The sequence below is a fragment of the Athene noctua genome, chromosome 25, assembly GCF_965140245.1.
Source record: "Athene noctua chromosome 25, bAthNoc1.hap1.1, whole genome shotgun sequence".
Taxonomy (NCBI): domain Eukaryota; kingdom Metazoa; phylum Chordata; class Aves; order Strigiformes; family Strigidae; genus Athene; species Athene noctua.
In genome coordinates this window covers 6,295,600-6,312,365 of record NC_134061.1, presented here as the reverse complement: position 1 = coordinate 6,312,365, position 16,766 = coordinate 6,295,600, and the positions used below count along the sequence as shown (strand labels likewise).

The window sequence follows — 16,766 nt, the reverse complement described above, 5'->3', positions numbered from 1 at the left end:
CTGTCGCGACAGAATCCCCCGTGCCCGCTGTCAGCGCCGCGCCCGCGGGGGAAGGGCCGGGCGGGCCGGGCGAAGCCGCCGACGCTCTCGGCGAGGTTTCGGTGGCCGCGGGGCCGGCGGGGCCGCGCGGGGCGGCGGGGCCGGTTCTGTCAGGCGCGGCCGGGGCAGCCGCGCCGGGGCCTCGCGGGCCGTGCCCGGTCGCTATGGCGACGGGAGGAGCGGCCGCGCGCGGCGGCGGGAGCTCGGCGGGGGGCGGCGGGGCTGTCGCGACAGAGAGAGCGGCCCCGGGGGCCGGCGGCGTGTCGGGGCCCGGCGGGGCTGTCGCGATCGGCGTGAGGTTCCCGGCTGCCATCCACGTGCGCGGCCCGGCAGGGCTCTCACGATAGCAGTGGAGTCCCCAAGGCCAGCCCTGGCGGGCCTGTCACGATACGAGTGGGGGTGTCGCGACGGGAGCGGGTCCCCGGGGCCAGTCCTGGCAGGACTGTTGTGACAGGAGGGGGGTCTCTGAGGCCAGCCCCGGCAGGGCTGTCACGACAGGAGCGGGGTCCCCTGAGGGTCCCCAGAGCCGCCCGCCCGCTCTCCTGCCTGGCGGCGGGGCCGGGATGGAGGCGGACGGAGCCCTCGACCCCGCGGCGCTGGAGCGGGAGCTGCGGGCGGCGGTGGCGGCCGACGAGAGGCGGGAGAGGGAGAACGAGGCCAAGCTGCGGGCCGTGCGCCAGCGCGTCCCCTCCTACGAGGAGTTCAGGTCCGACGGGGGATGCCCGGGGCGGGGCGGGGGCTTCAGGTGCTTCCCCACCCCAAAGGGCTTCGTCCACAGCGAAGCCTTGCTTGGTGCTGGGGGCTCCAGCCTCACAGCGGGGAGTTGGAGCTCTTTATTTTGGAGCTCCGGTTCTGGGACCCTGGTGGGTTTTGAGCTCAGACTTTGCTCTGAGAGGGGGTTGAGCTGATTATCTGTGCTTTCTGCTCGGGGTCACCACGAGCTTGGCTTGGCGGGGCAGCAAACCCAGCTTTAGGATTCCCAAAAAGGCCACAGCCCCGTGACACAGGGTCCGGGTGGGACAGAAACTCAGCCTTGTTTAGGATTTTCCCCCCTAAAATCATCAGGCTGACGTGTGTGGGGTGAGATCTCAGCTGTTCTGCCCCGAACAGCCAGCTCCAGGGGAGGTCCTCACGGGGGCCAAGCTGTGGAGCAGCAGTGGGACCCGCGCTGTCCCCTTCCCGCCACTCTGTCGTCCTCTCTCCCCGTTCCCGGGCACAACACCCACCCCCCAAGCCCCGCCGGCCTGCCCGGCGCTCCCTCTCCTCCCCGCACGCCCCGTGCCATGGTGGAGGCGCAGCAGAGGGTGACGCCTGTCCCCGCACACCCCGCCCGGCATGTTCGTGCTCCCAAACCCGTCAGTGCTTTGTCCAAGTGGTTTGGGAGCTGGTGTGTGGCCCAGGGATGGCAGGGATGCCTCGCAGAAGCAGCGCAGGGCACTCCCAACACCCACCCAAGTCCCAGATCCACCTCTAGATCCGTCTGGGGAAGTCCCTGTCCCTCAACATCCACAGACAGGTTTGTGGGGGGATCCTACAAAGGACTTTGACCGCCCCTTGGTAAACACATACGGGATCAGATTCCATCCACGGCTTCATCTCTGTCTGCACTCAGTCATATCGTCTGATCCCTGAAAGGCAGAAAAACACCTTAAAATGCTTTTTTCTCCCCCAACTTTCTTGCCAGTCCCTATAAAGGGATCTTTGAGGGATTTTAAGCTGTTTTATCGGTGTATTGGTAACAGCAGAAGTAATCTGAGGGAGGGAACGGAGCAGCTTCTCTCTGTGGGGCAGTGTCTTCGCTCGTGTAGCCCACACTAGCACAGGAGCAGAGAGCTGGACCCCTTCAGAGATCTCCTGCCCGTTACTGGGATGACCAACTGCAGGGATTCATCCCATGGGATGAGAGGAACCACCAGAGCCACCGACTCTGGGCTGCTGTAGTTCGTTGCAGATGTCAGTGTAATAAGATGCCCATTCAAGTGAATCCACAGAACGTACCTGCCCGGCACGCTGCAAGCTGCCAAACGGTCCCTGGCTGCTGTAAGAATTTAGGGTCTTTCCTCTGGAAGTCCCAAAGCCACAGAAAATTCAGTGTACCGTAAGAAAAAGGCAGGAGGACCCAAGATCCTGCCAGTTCTCGAGGCTCTGGCTCTAGAGGAACTGTTGGTGGAAATGCCCAGCTCCTGGGAAGCGAGCCAGTCCCCGTGCTGGGGAGGAACCATGGTGCTTGCAGCCTACAGGGAAATTCCTGCCCCGTTGGTCCTGACGACTGGATTAACACTGAGTTTGTGAGGAGGATGTGCCTGTCAAGTGCCCCCTGCTTGAAAAATCTTCTGTTTTCCTCTGACCCATCTCTGATGCTTCATGATCTCATTTGAATCCCCATCTTGTTTGATAGAATCGCAGAATCACAGGATGGTTTGGGTTGGAAGGGACCTTAAAGCCCATCCAGTGCCACCCCCTGCCCCGGGCAGGGACACCTTCCACTAGCCCAGGTTGCCCAAAGCCCCGTCCAACCTGGCCTTGAACCCTGCCAGGGAGGGGGCAGCCACAGCTGCTCTGGGCAGCCTGTGCCAGGGCCTCACCCCCCTCACAGGGGAGAATTCCTGCCTTACGTCCAGTCTAAACCTGCCCTCTGTCAGTTAAAAGCCGTTGCCCCTTGTCCTGTCACTGCAGGCCCTGGTAAAAAGTCTTTCTCCGACTTTCCTACAAGCCTCTTTCTATACATTGAGAGGCCTCAGTAAGGTCTCCCCGAGCCTCCTCCTCTCCAGGCTGAGCACCCCCAGCTCTCAGCCTCTCCCCGCAGCAGCGCTGTCCCAGCCCTCAGACCGTTCCCGTGGCCTCTGGCCCCGCTCCCACAGGTCCATGTCTGTCCTGTGCTGGGGACCCCAGAGCTGGACGCAGGGCTCCAGGGGGGTCTCACAAGAGCGGAGCAGAGGGGCAGCATCCCCTCGCCTGACCTGCTGGCCACACTGCTGCTCTGGGTGAAGCCCAGGACACGGTTGGCTTTCTGGGCTGCAGGCACACATTGCCAGGTCATGGTCAATCTTTCAGCCACCAGTACCCCCAAGTCCTTCTCTGCAGCGCTGCTCCCGGTCCCTCCATCCCTGAGTCTGTTCTGGTAGTGGGGATTGCCCCAGCCCAGGCCCAGGACGTTGCGCTTGGCCCTGTTGAAGTTGATGAGGTTCACATAGGTCCACTCCTTCAGCCTGTCCAGGTCCCTCTGGATGATACATACGGCCTAAACTCAGAAATTGCCTCAGAGAAGCAGCTCAAAGCCCCACATTATTTGATGTTGCCAAGTATCCCATCCCCTTGTTGCCTGCAGGAACATCGTGCTGGCATCACACCTGAAGCCTCTAGAGAAAAAGGACAAGATGGGTAAGAGGAGGAATGTGCTGTGGAATCCCTGTGCAGTCCGTGCCAAGGCCCCGCAAGCCAGCGACGTGGAAATACCCCAGGTGAGGGACACACTTCCTGTGACTTTGTCCACGTATCAAAATTGCTCCGGAGTAATTTGGGGATTATTTTAAAATGCGAGAGTTCTTCCTAAATATCTCTACATGTGAGCAAGCCCTCAAAGGCCCCAAGCACGTGGGTGTTTAGATAACCACAGGGGTCACTCCTGGCCCCTACTTTCTGACAAGAGCTTGCATCAGCTGCTCCAAGAAGAATCTGCTTCAGCCCTGGGGAATCTAAGACCAGCTGCACAGTGTCAGACCAGAGCTCCCAGTACCCCACCTCTGCTGGTGGCCAGTACCACATTCTTGGGGAAGAGTGCCCTCCCTCGACCGCACTCTTCCAGCTGGCTGCAGTTAGAGACAGAGAGCCCGGGCCGTGCATCTGGGTCATCACATTTAATCGCCACAGACCGCAGAGCTGTGAGCGTGGCCAGTTCTCTCTCACCCCATGGTTTAGTTCTGCATCATATGGAAAAGTGCTGATTTGTTTTAAACCTGCTGCCTGATGAGTTCCCTGGATGCTCCTTAGTTCTTCAGCTGTGGGAAACAGGTACTAAACATTTTCTACCCAGGTCATTCGTGGTTTGAGTGGCATCGGTCCTGCCCCCTCCCGTGGACTCTGCCCACGCTGCTGAGTCCTGGCCACTGGACGTGGAACTGGGGATGTTTCCCAGGGATGTTTCTCGTGGGTTTTTTTGACACCGAGTTTCATTGGCCTGTTTATTATGAGATCTTTCTGCAGCTCTTCCAGGCAGCTTTGTGTTTTCGTGGACTGAGCAATGATCTGCCCAGAGCAAATTCTGTTCCGAATCCCATTAGTACTTGGGCTCTGATCTGCGGAGCTGCTCCGGTTTGTGTTTAGGCCCAGCCTGATGTTGCTGTGCCTTGTCCTCGCTCTCTGTGGAAAAGCCCAAACATTTTAACCCTCCTTCAAGTCTGTGCGTCAGTTAAGGCAGCGGTGATGAGTTCAGCAGTTCAATTCCATCGTGTATAAAACAGGATTTCCCTTTATCTGGAGGTGCCACGCGGAGCTTTGTGCCCCCTTTCAGTGCCAGCTCTGCCACAGATCCCCGCCAATGCAGCCTGTTACGAGACGGTGTGTCAGGGCCATCTGCATCTTGTCTGGGGTTTACATCTCCTGTCTTTTTTCTCCTCACTCCTTTGATTTGCCGCACAGTGCTCGAGGTGGAGCAGAGGTTTTCACTGAACTACGCCGATCTCCAGGAGACCCCTTCCCGAGCAGTGACGGTGGGTCCAGGCTGGGCAGCATGTCTGGTTCTGGTCAGGGTTGGGGTTACTCCACTACTGCTCTGTGTTCATCTGCACCAGGTTTCATGTCTCATCCATTCTTCCCTTATTTTCCCCCAAAGTTCTCTGGTTTCTAGGGGGCTTGAGGAACCTGGAATTTCTTGTCTTCATGTTTTGCCACCTCACAAGCTTTCTGCAGTCCTTTGTGACATCCACAGGTTGTTTGGGGCTGGGGGAGGATACGAATTTTCAAGTGGGAACAAACCAAAATGAACTGGATTCCTATTTTTTCTTTCAGGAACTGGATCAACTGCCCGGAACCTCTGCCGAATTTTACAGAGATTGGCGCAGATGCTTAAAAAGCGGAAGAGAAAAATACCAGTTTTTGCTTGAACTCGGAGGGGAGGCCTTGGGCAGAATTTTTCAGGCTGACTTGGGCTTTGGCCTCCTGGGTGAATTCCTTACGGTGCTGGCAGAGAACATCTGTCACGAAGACAGAGATGCCGTCCTTCAGATCTTACAGAGCCTTTCGGGCACCAAGCGCTTCGGGTTAAACGTGGATCTTCTGAGCGAGTCCGAGAAGGAGAGCAGCAGGGATTTGTTGAGGAAGCTGCGGAACATGAGTGGGGGTTACGGCACCGCTGGCCATCCCAGCAGCCCAGCTGGCTGTGGAGCAGAGAGGGAAGCCCCCCTCATGGACAGCAGCTTGCAAAGGGAAGCCGAGGAGGACAGGAGAGTGATGGAGCTGAGGAAATGTTACCGGGTCAACTGAAGGAGCAGAAGCACCAGGGTGGTGCAGAGACAGAGTGGAAAAGAGGCTCGACGCTTGGCTTTGGCATCATTGTGTGAAACGGAGCAATGGGCTATTTCTGGAGCATTGCTGTACATTTCCCTGCTCCTGGGAGCCACCCAGAGCAATAGTTCTGCACAAATAAAGGTCAGTTACCGAGAGGACTGTGCTGTGGTCTCTGGGGCAGGGTGTCCTCACAGAACTCTGTGAGAATCTCTTAGATGAGGAGAACAACCAAGGGAAAGAAAAAATTGGCTGGTATTTTGAAGGAGAAACCAGACCCCAAATTATCCCTTCCCTTTGTCATCACTGACCATTGTCACTGAGGGGATTTAAGAAATGTAACCAGTGACACTTCGTGTTTATCCGTGCAGCCGCTGGAGGTAGAATGGGCTGATGGAGGTGGAGGTGCTGTGCAGGGTGGTGTATCTGGGACTGATCGAACCAGGTATTTTATTATTATTTTACCTCAAACAGCAGGGCACGGGCTCAACCTCAGAGATCCTGTCACCTCATGGTCCAGTGATCTCAAACTCTATCTGGTTTGCCAAAATTCCACACAAATTGAAATGCAGAAGGAACTGACAGGCATCAGTCCAACAAAGAAACTCTGCAGAGCTGCCTAATAGTGTGTCTAAATGGAGTTGCACTTCTGTTTTGGCTGGAGCCCAGAGAGGCCCTCGGATGGCACAGCTCAGCACCTGCCCCCCGAGCTCCCTTGCAGTTCTACTCTGGGAGGGTTCTCAAGCTTCTCCCAAGGGTGATGAGCAGCCCCGTGTGTGTTACGTTGCTCAGACTTGTTACGGAGGCTCCCAAACAAGCAACCGGCCACCAATATAAAAAATAAAAATTTTATTATTAGTAACAGCCAACCGGCTCTCTGTAAATTACCGATTCGAATGTCTGCGGGAGGAGAACAGAACAACGTTCTGGGGTTTAATAGCAGCCCAAAACACTTTACAAAGCCTCACTCCCTGGGGTTTAACGGCAACCCCAAACGCTCTGTCACTCACCTGACAAGTGAGGGCTCTCACCCTCGAGGACCTGCTCAGGGCAGCGTCCCGACCCAAGGGCCCTCGAGGAGTTTCCTTGGGCAGCGTCCTGGCCCAAGGGGAGAGTCCTCGACCGCAAGGTGCTGCTTCAGGGGACGAGCTCCAGATGGCTCCCCCAGGGATCTCCATTGACACCCAGACCGAATCTGACCTGTAGTCAGTAGCGGCTCCCATTGGCCAAAGGTCTCACCTACCGTGAGACCTTGAAAACAAAGCCAGCCAGAAGCTGCCACACTTCAGCAGCCACGAAGCTCCACTTGCACTGGCGGATGCGCCTGCCACAAGATTGCCTTGAAATCATCTCAGCAACAACGGTCGGGTCCATTTTGTTCCAAACCCGTCTAGTGGAGCAAAAGGGCACCCCCTCGCCCTGGCAGACTATTCCCATCCCTCTCCCACCTTCTCTGTGGAAACCACTGGGCACCTGATTGCAGGCTTCAGATTCACCTCTGGGCCTGGTACGGGAATGTTGGGCTTTGTGGCTTCTGTCTTGGGGACGCCTGTGTCCCTGCAGCCTGTTGTGGGTGCGATTCCTCTTGCCTTTGGGTAACACTTGCAAAGCCGAGGTCTTGCAGGAAGCCAAGAGTTGAAGGCTTAAATGAAACAAGAAGGTGCTGGAGTTACCCGGGGTCAGGATGGAGGATGCTGATGCAGGAGCAGCCCTGACACAACGGTTCCAGCTCTGGTGGGAACAGGCCCGGCGCTTTCAGCAGTGCCCAGGCCCAGCGCTTGCACTCACGTCCTATGTCAAGGATGGGAGCAGCCCGCAGCATCCCCATCACTTGGGGAAAGGCAAAATAACTGTGGTTTAGTGAGAAGACTCAGGAGAAATGCAGTAAAGGAGACTTGTTCAAGAGAATGGTTTGTCCCTCCTTCCTGATGTTCGACAACGCCACTTACTGGGCCGACATGACCTTCGAGCTCCCTTGCAACTGCAAGCCTGAAGAGGTCTCTTCTGTCGTCTGGTACTTCCAGACGGACCTGGGCAGCGCCAAAACCACAGTCCTGACGGACTTTTCCGGCACCGTGGTTGTTGACTCGGGCCACATTGAGAGGGGCAGCAGCGTGCTGAAGCGCTTCAGCATCCGAATGTTCAGCCTCATCGTCTTCCGAGCCCAGGTGACGGACTCGGGGCACTACCTGTGCGGCACTAAGCAAGGGGACTTCTTCTACGGCTACGACGTGGACGTGCAGCCCACCACAGACATCGCGGTGGCTTTTGTGGACAGAGGCCAGCACGTCCAGGAGGACGACACGCAGAAGCTCTTCAGCCTCTTCACCAGCTTCTGGGACTGGACCAAATGTGACCGCTGCGGGGTGAGAGGTGAGCAGCGGCGCATCGGGCTCTGCTACGTGCAGAGCGCCCAGCTGAACCCCCGCTACCGCACCGCTGTGCCCAACGTCACGTCCTGCGGCTCGAGGGCCGTCCCTGCACGTTTCCAGCACCCCGTCCACCTCCGGAGACCTGAGGTGGCCATCCGAAGCTGCCTGAGCCCTTGCCCGAAGGAGGAGGCCCCCGAGGAAGGCGTGCAGGCCATCTCCAATGTCATTGCCAAGCTGGGCGAGAAGCCCTGGCTGCCCCGCGTCCCCATGCAGTTCCACAAGCAGCCCGCTGGAACCGGCCTGATCCTCGCGTGCCCGGGAGCCCGGCCTGAGCACGCCGTGGCCTGGGACAAAGGCTCCGTCCGGCTCTACCGCTCCCACTACCTCATCGGCGTCAGCAAGAGAAGCCGGGTCTTCATCGACCACGGAAACCACCTGCACATCCCGCGGCTCCGCCACAGGGACAGAGGCACCTACTTCTGCTGGCGGGAGGGCGAGATGGTGGCCGGCTTCCAGCTCCGTGTGACCCCCCGGCAGCAGCGCCGGCGGACGCTCAGAGACCCCGAGACGATCAACGCCATCAAGGTCATCGGCATGAGCTTCGCCATCATCACCCTCATCTTCATCCTCATCCACATGTGCCGCTACTACTGGGGGCGTGAGGGTGCCCCGCCAGGGTGTAACGGACCCGCACGGCCCCAGCCAGGCTCTCTTAATGCTCAGGCCAGCCTCCCGTGAGACGTTTCCAACGCTCCGGCCGTTAGAAATCACAGGGCGCTGCCAGCACCCCCCGCCCTCCCCTCGGGGTCGAGCGTGTGACGGCGAGGGCCGATGTGAGAACTCCCCGTGCTGCGGGTTGGCGTAGCAGGGCCGGGGGGGCCACACCGCCACGACTCGGTCCTGGCTCTGCTGCGGCCTCGCGGTGGCGGTTGGTTTTAAGCTCAATATGGTCCTTTTCAAAAGAAGACTTGGACTTGTCGCAAGGTTTTCTGGCCAAGCTCTGCAGAGTTCTCGAACTGCATCGGTGATTTATTAGAGCTGTTTTTCTAAGATGCTGCTGAAAAGATCCACCAGACTATTTTCATCCAATAAATTCTTGCTTTTCTTGGCCTTTTTCTTTACTTTTTTCATTGCTGAGAACTTTGAGTGCCAACGTTTCAAAACACTCAATGTTCCTTTGAAATCCTTAGCTGGAGTGAACCCTTTTTTTTTTTTTTAATTTTAAATATTTTCCTTTTTGAAGGAAAAAAAAAATTTTCAGATTAATCTGGTGATTTTCTTCAGAAATTTCTCTGGGTTTAGATTCTTTTTTTAGCTCACCCAAATCAGCTCAGACTTGTGAATCGATATTTACGCCTGACAAATTTATCATGCGTGTCCCCCAAAGAGGTTGGCATCTCTACAGGGTTTAGGTGGCCCCTTGCTTGCTCCTCAGCACGGAGCAGGACTTCTCTGGGGGGCTCATCTCCACTCCTTTTTCCCAGGATCGGGGATTTCAGCTTTCCCAAGAGAAATCCTGCTGTGCAGGAGGGCAGCCCCGAGGGTCCGAGCGATGCTCAGGCCCCTGCACCACGCAGAGGATGTGCAGGATCTCAGATCCCCCATCAGTCCTGAGAGCTGCAGCCGATCCCAGGAGCTTCCCGGGAGCCGCAGCCCGGGGCTGAGCTGCAGTCCCTTAGGGGTGTCGACCCCTGAGGCGTTGGCTGTGCCTTGGGCGGCAGCCCTGGGCTTGTGCCCCCGGCACCTCTGAGCCTGGCTTGGGCTCCCCAAGGGCCTCGCCCCTCAGTAATGCCAAACAACCCCCGGCACTGCCTGCGGAGAGGCAGGTTGCAGGCGCGACCTTGGAAGCACCACACTCGCGTTTTAGCTTTATTTCTCACCTCAAGCTGCCGCAGGTGTTAGTGCATTAATTCAGTAGCAACGTGGGCTGCAAAGCACCAGCCCGAGGCTGCTCGAGGGGGACCGAGTCCCCCGGGCCGCTGCCATCCCACCCTGGATGCCAAACCCGGGCAGCACCCGGCTCTCCTGTAACATCTCCTGCCCCTGGGAACGGCCCTTCTGGAGTCAGGAGCTGCAAAGCACGGGGGGACAGAGGGGACAAGGGGGGTGGCAGCCCAGTGGCACCCCCTGTGCTTGTCCCAAGGGGCTTGCGGGGTACAAGGAGTGCTGCTGGGCTGTTGCTCCTACGTGAGGTGGCATCAGGGCAGGTTCCGCTCATGGTCTGTAGCTAAATCGAAGGAGGGGACGGGGGCTGCGGGTGAGCACCGGGCTGGGCCACGGCCCTGGGTGGGCCGGTGGCACGTGCTGGTGCGGGGGGAGCACCGGAGGACAGAGGGGGGCAGGGGGACAGGGCCACGTGGAGCCCAGGGACAAGGGATTTCTTCCAGCCCCATCTCGAATGCCCGTGCTGGGGGGAGCTTGGGCTCCTCGCATGGCAGCGACTGTCACCAGGGCAGCCCCGGTCCCCCTGGCGGGACAAGCAGGTCGGGGATGGCTCCGTCCGTCCTCCCCCATCGCTCCTGGGTGGCGGGAGGCACCTCTCACTGTGAGAGCACCCGTGGGTGCCCTGACACCCTCCTCCGTCTCCTCTGCACTCCCCTCCTCTCCATTTTCACCTGCGTGGGACCCCCCCAGGCGAGGGCCCAGGCACCCGACCGTGGGTCACCCCTCGCCACGAGCCCCTCGGGACTCTTTGTCCCCACACGGTGATGGGGACACCTTGGTGGCGGACACTCAGGGGGGGCCAGGACAGGCCCATGGCTCTGTGCCAGGAGAAGTCCTCGAGGCCACCCAGCCTCCTGTGCCCACCACTGCTCCGGCCCCACAAACCACCCTGGACACCCCAGTGTCCCCAGGAACCCCTCCTTATCCCCATCTCATCACTCTTGGATGCCGTCCTGACAGCACCTGCCTCCCCATCCTCCTTCCTCCTGCCCCTGCCTCTGGGCTAAGCCCACGTGATGCTTGGTGACGGGGAAATGTCCCTCAGCTGCCGGTTCCTTGCACCCTGCAGGCCCCCCACCCCAAGGGTGCTCAGGGCCTGGGTACACTGGGGAGATCTGGGGTGGCCTCCCAGACCGGGGAGAGGGCAGCAAGGTGGGGTGCAGGGAGAGGTGCTCTTGGCACCGTTGTCTTGTCCGACTGGCACACAGAGATGGCAACAGGAGGGCCTCTCTCCTGGGCACTGGAGACCCAGGATGAGCGCGGGCACGGCCCCGAAACCGCCGGCTCCTCCGTGCTGTGGGGCCGTGGCAGCGTCCTGGCGAGGGAGCTCGGCTCTGCCCGGCGCCGCTCGCCTGCCCCGGGTATTGCCCATCCCCTCCCCGCGCTGTGCCCGCCTGAACGGGCGCTCTGCTGGCAGCCAGCCCCCAACAGGGTGTCAGCGGGGTGGGTGCGGGGAGGTGACCCCCCGAGGCACCGCCGGCTCCTCCCGTGACCGGTGCCCGGCCGCGGGCTCCCTTGCAGCATCGGACAGGACCTACGGGGCTACAGCTACAAGCGTGTGGCTGCTGCGGCTCCTCCGCCCTACGGCTCCTCCTTGTGCTCCTGCTTGGACTCCTTGATCACCTGGAGGCAGAGGGAGAGCGACCATCACCCCGGGCTTGGGCTCTCCTCCCGGGCTGAGCCTGTCTGGGCTCTGAACGACCTTGGGGACAGGGACGGGGGATGGTTTTCTCTACGAGCTGCCAGGCTCAGCCCCACCGTGGCCCAGAGCCGGTTCGTGCCGTGCTCTCAGGGCACCGGGGTCACTGGTTCCCTGCCTGGGCTGCTCCTGGGCTGAAGGGTGGTGGCCCCACGTGCATGATGAGTGACCCCCTTGGGGACACCCCGTGGGGAGGGGGGGTGGAGGGGAGGCAGCGTGGGTGTCACGGATGAGGACTTCGCACCTCTCCATCCTTGGTCTCCACAGTTTTGACCACAATGCTCCTCTTCACGCGGGCTTCAGACACGGATTTAGGGTCCAGGCTGGTCTCTAGGGGACAGGGGCAGGACACGGGGGTGACCCAGTGCCCAGGAATGGCTCCTCCAGCCCCACTCAAGGTGGGGGGGCCCAAAGGGAACAGGTTGGGCTGGAGAACCCTGAGCCAGGGGACGCTGGCCCCAGGGATGTGACCAGCCTCAGGGACACTGTGGGCCTCGGGGATGCGATTGGCCTTGGGGACGTGACTGGTGACATTCTTGGCCTTGGCATGTGGCTGGCACCGGGGATGTGGCCGGCTTTGGGGAGTGATTAGCCTTGGGGACACGGCACCGTGGACATGATTGGCCTTGGGAATGTGGTTGGCCGTGGGGACACGGGTGGCTTTAGGGTGTGATTGGCCTTGGGGACAGGGCTGTCCTTGGGGACATGGTGGTCATTCAGCCTTAGGGACATCACTGGCCTGGGGACATGCTCGGCTCTGGGATGTGGCCATGGCTCACTCCTCCCCCCATCTTGGGAGAACCCAGGAGTCCTCATTCCTTGAGGTTTGGAGGAAAAGCTCCCGGTCCCTCCGGATGGGGCAGGGATGGTTGAGACAGCGTCTCCTCCCGCTGACCCCTAGAAGCCACCCCTGCTTGTGCCACCATCCCACCCCCACCCCACGCGTGGCCACGGCCTCACCTCGGATCTGCAGGTTGGAGAAGCTCTGCACGGGGATGGTGATCCTGCAGGAGCGACGCGGGGTGTTGGGAAGAGCATCGGGGTCCTGCTGCCCCCCTGCACACCAGCTCGGCCCCGCCTGGGGCTGGGGCAGGAGGGCTGGGGACAGTCCGACACCCCCGAGGGGACCACGAGGCTTTGGGGATGGTTTGGGACACGGCCGGGGAAGGGGCAGGGGCAGGACGAAGCCCCCGCTCTGCCATCACCTGCTCTCCTCGCCCTCCAGCAGTTTGCGGTACGTGGCGATCTCGATGTCGAGGGCCAGCTTGACGCTGAGCAGCTCCTGGTAGTCCTGCAGGTGCCGGGCCATCTCCTCCTTGAGGCTGCGGGTGTCCTCCTCCAGCCGTGCCACCGTGTCCTGGTAGCCGGCCGTCTCCAGGGCGTAGCGCTCCTCCAGCTCCCGCAGCTGCCTCTCCAGGGACTCGTTCTGGGGGACCCCGAGGGGACAGGACACCCTCCACCGCCGCCTTCTCCCGGGAGCTGGTGGCTCTCCGCGGTGCCCATCCACCTCCCACCCCTGGGGACCAGCCGTTCCCCCAGCAGCGGGTGGGGGTCCCCAGCGCCGTGCCAGGGAGCCCGGTGGCGGTGGCAGCCCCCCGATGCCGTGTCCCCCGCCCGCTCCCCGCAGCTGTCACCTACCGCACCCCGCAGAGCCTCCAGGTCGCAGGTGAGGGCCTGGAGCTGGCGCCGGTACTCGTTGGCCTCCTGCTTGGCGGCGCGCAGGGCCTCTGCGTGCCGGGCGGCCGCGGCCGTCAGGTCTGTGAACTGGGGGGGGACACGTGCCGTGGGATGTGTCCCGGTGGCACATGGCGTGGGGACACAGCCCTGCTCTGCTCCACTGCAGGGACGTGGCCCCACCAGCACGTGGCACACAGACACATCCCCGACCCGGCAGGGTGGTGGGACGGTGCTCACGGGACGTGTCCCCAGAGCCCCGTGTCACTGGGGACGTGTCCCTGCTGCTGGGGCAGGAGGAGACAGTGCACACGGGACACGCCCTTGGTGTGGGCCTGGGGACATGTCCCTGTTCCTGCAGCCGTTGGGGACAGGCGGGACATCCCCAAAGGCGCGTGTCCCAGGGACATCCCAGCTCCCGGGAGGCCGTGGCCCCAGCAGCGCCTGTGGTGGGGACACATCCCTGCTGCCATGGGAGGAAGGGACAGCTCACACGGGACGTGCCCCCGGTGGCACGCGGTGTTGGGTGGAAGGGACGGCGCACGTGGGGCACGTGGCTGATGGCACGTGTCGTGGAGACGTGTCCCTGCTCCCTTGAGGCGACGGGACAGCGGACATGGGACACGTCCCTGACGGCAGGTGCTGCTGGGGACACGTCCCCGCCGTGCAGGTGGGAGGGATGGTGCCTGTGGAAGCCACCGGGAACGTGTCCCTGCTCCTGCGGGACAGTGCCTGTGGGCCCCGTCACTGGGAACACGCCTCAGGGACCGTGCCCGTGTCACTCCGCAGGGGGACACGTCCCCGCTCCCCGCGGGGACCAGGCCCGGACACGGGACACGGGCGGGGGCAGTGGGGATCCCAAACCCCACGCGCCACCCCCAGGCAGCGCCGCCCAGCCCCGAGGAGGTGACGCTCGGGAGGGGACAGCCAGGCCCCCCCGCCGGGCGACCGGCTCCGCCGCACCTTGGACTTGTACCACTCCTCGGCCTCCCGGACGTTGCTGGCGGCCGCGGCCTCGTAGCGGCTGCGGATGTCGCGCAGGGCGGCCGTCAGGTCCGGCTTGCTCGCGTCCACCTCGACGTGCACCCGCTGCCGGGCCAGCTGCTCCTGCAGCTCCCGCAGCTCCTGGGGGGACAGCGGGGCTCAGCCCGGCCCCGGCGAGCCCCGGGACTCCCCCCCAGCCCCCCGCGCGGGGTTACCTCCTCGTGGGCCTTGCGGAGGAAGGCGATCTCGTCCTGCAGCGTCCCCACCCGCCGCTCCAGGGCCAGGCGAGCCAAGGCAGCGGCGTCCACGTCCTGCCGCCGCGGGGGGAGAGGAGGGACCGTCCCCAGGGCCTGCTCCCTCCCGAGCTGCCCGGCCCTGCCCCGTGCTGCCCCGTTCTGCCCACCCCAAGGCACCCCAGCCCCCCACTGCCCGCTCCTGCCCACCCCTGCCCGTCCCCGCGGGAGGCTGAGCTGGGGGCTGAGCCCCTGGGCTGCAGGACGGGGGACGCAGGGTCCAGCCCCTGCCCTCACCTGCCTGTAGGCAGCCAGGTCGCTCTCGGCCTCCAGCCGCAGGGTCGCCTCGTCCTGCAGCCTGCGCCGGAGCAGAGGCACCGTTACTCACTCAGCACCGTTCCCCTCAGCATCGCTCCTCGTTAGGCGCAGTACTCGTTGGGCGCTGCTACTCGGTATTGCTGCTACTCATTAGGCGCTGCTACTCGTCACCCTGAGCCCCAGGGATGGACCCCCCGGGCCGACACGGCCCTGCGCTCCCAGCACCCACACCCTGTGTCGGAGCACGTGCCCATCCCACACCCCCTGCCACCGTCCTGCGCTGTTCCCGGGGTCACCCTGGTCCCTGTTGCCACCCGCGGCCCCGTCACCACCCTGGTGCCCACCACTGCCCGGTCCCCAGGGCTACCCTGGTCCTGGTGGCCACCCTGGTCTCTGTCTCAGTGGCCAACCTGGGGATACCTGCTGTCACCCTGGTCCTTGCCACCGCCCTGGTCCCCAGATGACTGTGATCACCATCCTGGGGGCCACCTTGGTCCCTGAGGCCATCGTGCTGCTGGTGGCCCCCTTGCTCCCCATCCCCACCCCGCTCCCCATCCCCACCCTGGTCATGGTCGCCACCTTGGGCCCCAGGGCTACCCCAAGCGGGGCAGAGCCTTACTTCTGCTGGAGGCTGCCAAGGTCCTCGGCGAGGTTCTCCTTCTCGATCTCCAGACGGGCCTTGGCGGTGGCCAACTGCTCCACGTGGCGCCGCAGGTCACGCAGCTCCTCCTGGTAGACGTCGGGCAGACGCGAGGGCTCCTGCTCCCGCGCCTGGTGCAGCTCCACCACCAGCACCTTGTTCTGCTGCTCCAGCAGCCGGACCTTCTCGATGTAGCTGGCAAAGCGGTCGTTGAGCTCCATCATCTCCACCTTCTCGTTGGTGCGCGTCTCCCTGAACTCCGAGTTGAGCGCTGCGGCCAGCGAGAAGTCCATCCTGCCCAGCCCCAGGCGGGCACCCGTGCGGGGACCAAGCTGGGCGCTGCGGGGAGCCCGGAGCCGGGCGGGGGGGCTGGCGGGAAGCCCCCGGTAGCCCGGGGCGGCGGGGCCGATGCGGCGGCCGTAGGAGGAGAGCCGCTGGCTCTCCATGCCGAAGGGGGGGGCGTGATGGGCTCGGCCCGGGGGTTTTATGCAGCCCGGGGGCCCCCCCGTCACTGGCCACCGGGCAGGGAGCCCAAGTCCCGGCACAGCAGCAGGGGGGGGCTGTGCCCTGGCAGCCAGCCCGGGCACCGCAGCACGGCCCCCTGCCCCCGCGGCGGGCACTGGGGGGGCTGGGGCACACGCCAGGCTGGGAGGCAGAGCCGTGGCCGTGGGCACCCGTGGGGCAGCCGGCGGGTGGGTGCTGGGTGCGAGGCGGGGTGCGAGGCCGTGGGCACCGCGGGAGCTGGGGGCAGCGCTGCAGGGCTCCGTGGGCGCGGGATACATTCCCCTGGGGCGGCGTGGGTGCTGGGGGCACGGCCGTGGGGGCCCAGGGGTGCTGGGTGCGGGGGCCCAGGGCGCTGTGGGTGCTGGGTGCACACACACGTCCACACGCACACACGTCTCCATCCCCCCATGCCCATGTGCGCACACGCACACACACACACACGCACACAGACACACTCTCTGTCTCTCTCACGACTCACACCCCACCCGCTCCCCGTTTCGCCCCCCCGGGCCCAGCCCCGGCACAAGCGGCTCCGCACCCGCCGCCCGGCCCCGGCTCCCCTGGGCGGAGGCTCTGTGCGGGCCGTCTGGCAGCGCGGGCAGGCGGCTCATTAAGGCCGGCTGCTCATTAAGGCCGGCTGCTCATTAGAGCCTGACGCCTCCCAAGTCCTTCCCCCCCGCTGGCTCTGTCAAGCGCCGCCTGGTCCTGCCGGAGCCCGGCCGGGGCTCAGGGCGCCGGGTCCCCCCTTCCCAGCTCGGGGGGGCCGGATCCTGCCCCAGCCGCTGCTGTGGGTGCGCGGCCGCGTCCCCGTCACCTGTGCGCTGAGTTTGGGGGGGCTTTTGCCCGCCGGGGGCGGC

At 62.9% G+C, this 16,766-nt stretch overlaps 3 protein-coding genes across 3 annotated transcripts; 2 read left to right on the top strand and 1 right to left on the bottom strand.

Annotated features, from left to right (window-relative positions):
- Positions 1–200: 200 nt before the first annotated feature.
- Positions 201–6,292, top strand: LOC141970379 (dynein axonemal assembly factor 19-like). The gene is made up of 3 exons (XM_074926950.1): positions 201–745; positions 3,368–3,500; positions 5,047–6,292. The coding sequence occupies exons 1-3, from the start codon at positions 603–605 to the stop codon at positions 5,518–5,520; spliced, it is 750 nt and encodes a 249-aa protein (XP_074783051.1). The 5' UTR covers positions 201–602; the 3' UTR covers positions 5,521–6,292.
- An 897-nt stretch (positions 6,293–7,189) lies between these two features.
- Positions 7,190–9,091, top strand: LOC141970378 (Ig-like V-type domain-containing protein FAM187A). Its single transcript, XM_074926949.1, has one exon. The coding sequence runs from the start codon at positions 7,449–7,451 to the stop codon at positions 8,649–8,651; it is 1,203 nt and encodes a 400-aa protein (XP_074783050.1). The 5' UTR covers positions 7,190–7,448; the 3' UTR covers positions 8,652–9,091.
- Positions 9,092–10,125: 1,034 nt separating this feature from the next.
- Positions 10,126–15,851, bottom strand: LOC141970511 (glial fibrillary acidic protein-like). Its single transcript, XM_074927164.1, has 10 exons — positions 15,385–15,851; positions 14,745–14,805; positions 14,430–14,525; positions 14,194–14,355; positions 13,195–13,320; positions 12,762–12,982; positions 12,517–12,560; positions 11,801–11,886; positions 11,396–11,480; positions 10,126–10,432 (listed from the first exon to the last, which is right to left on the bottom strand). Exons 1-9 carry the CDS (start codon positions 15,849–15,851, stop codon positions 11,439–11,441), a joined length of 1,305 nt encoding a protein of 434 aa, XP_074783265.1. The 3' UTR covers positions 10,126–10,432; positions 11,396–11,438.
- Positions 15,852–16,766: the final 915 nt, after the last annotated feature.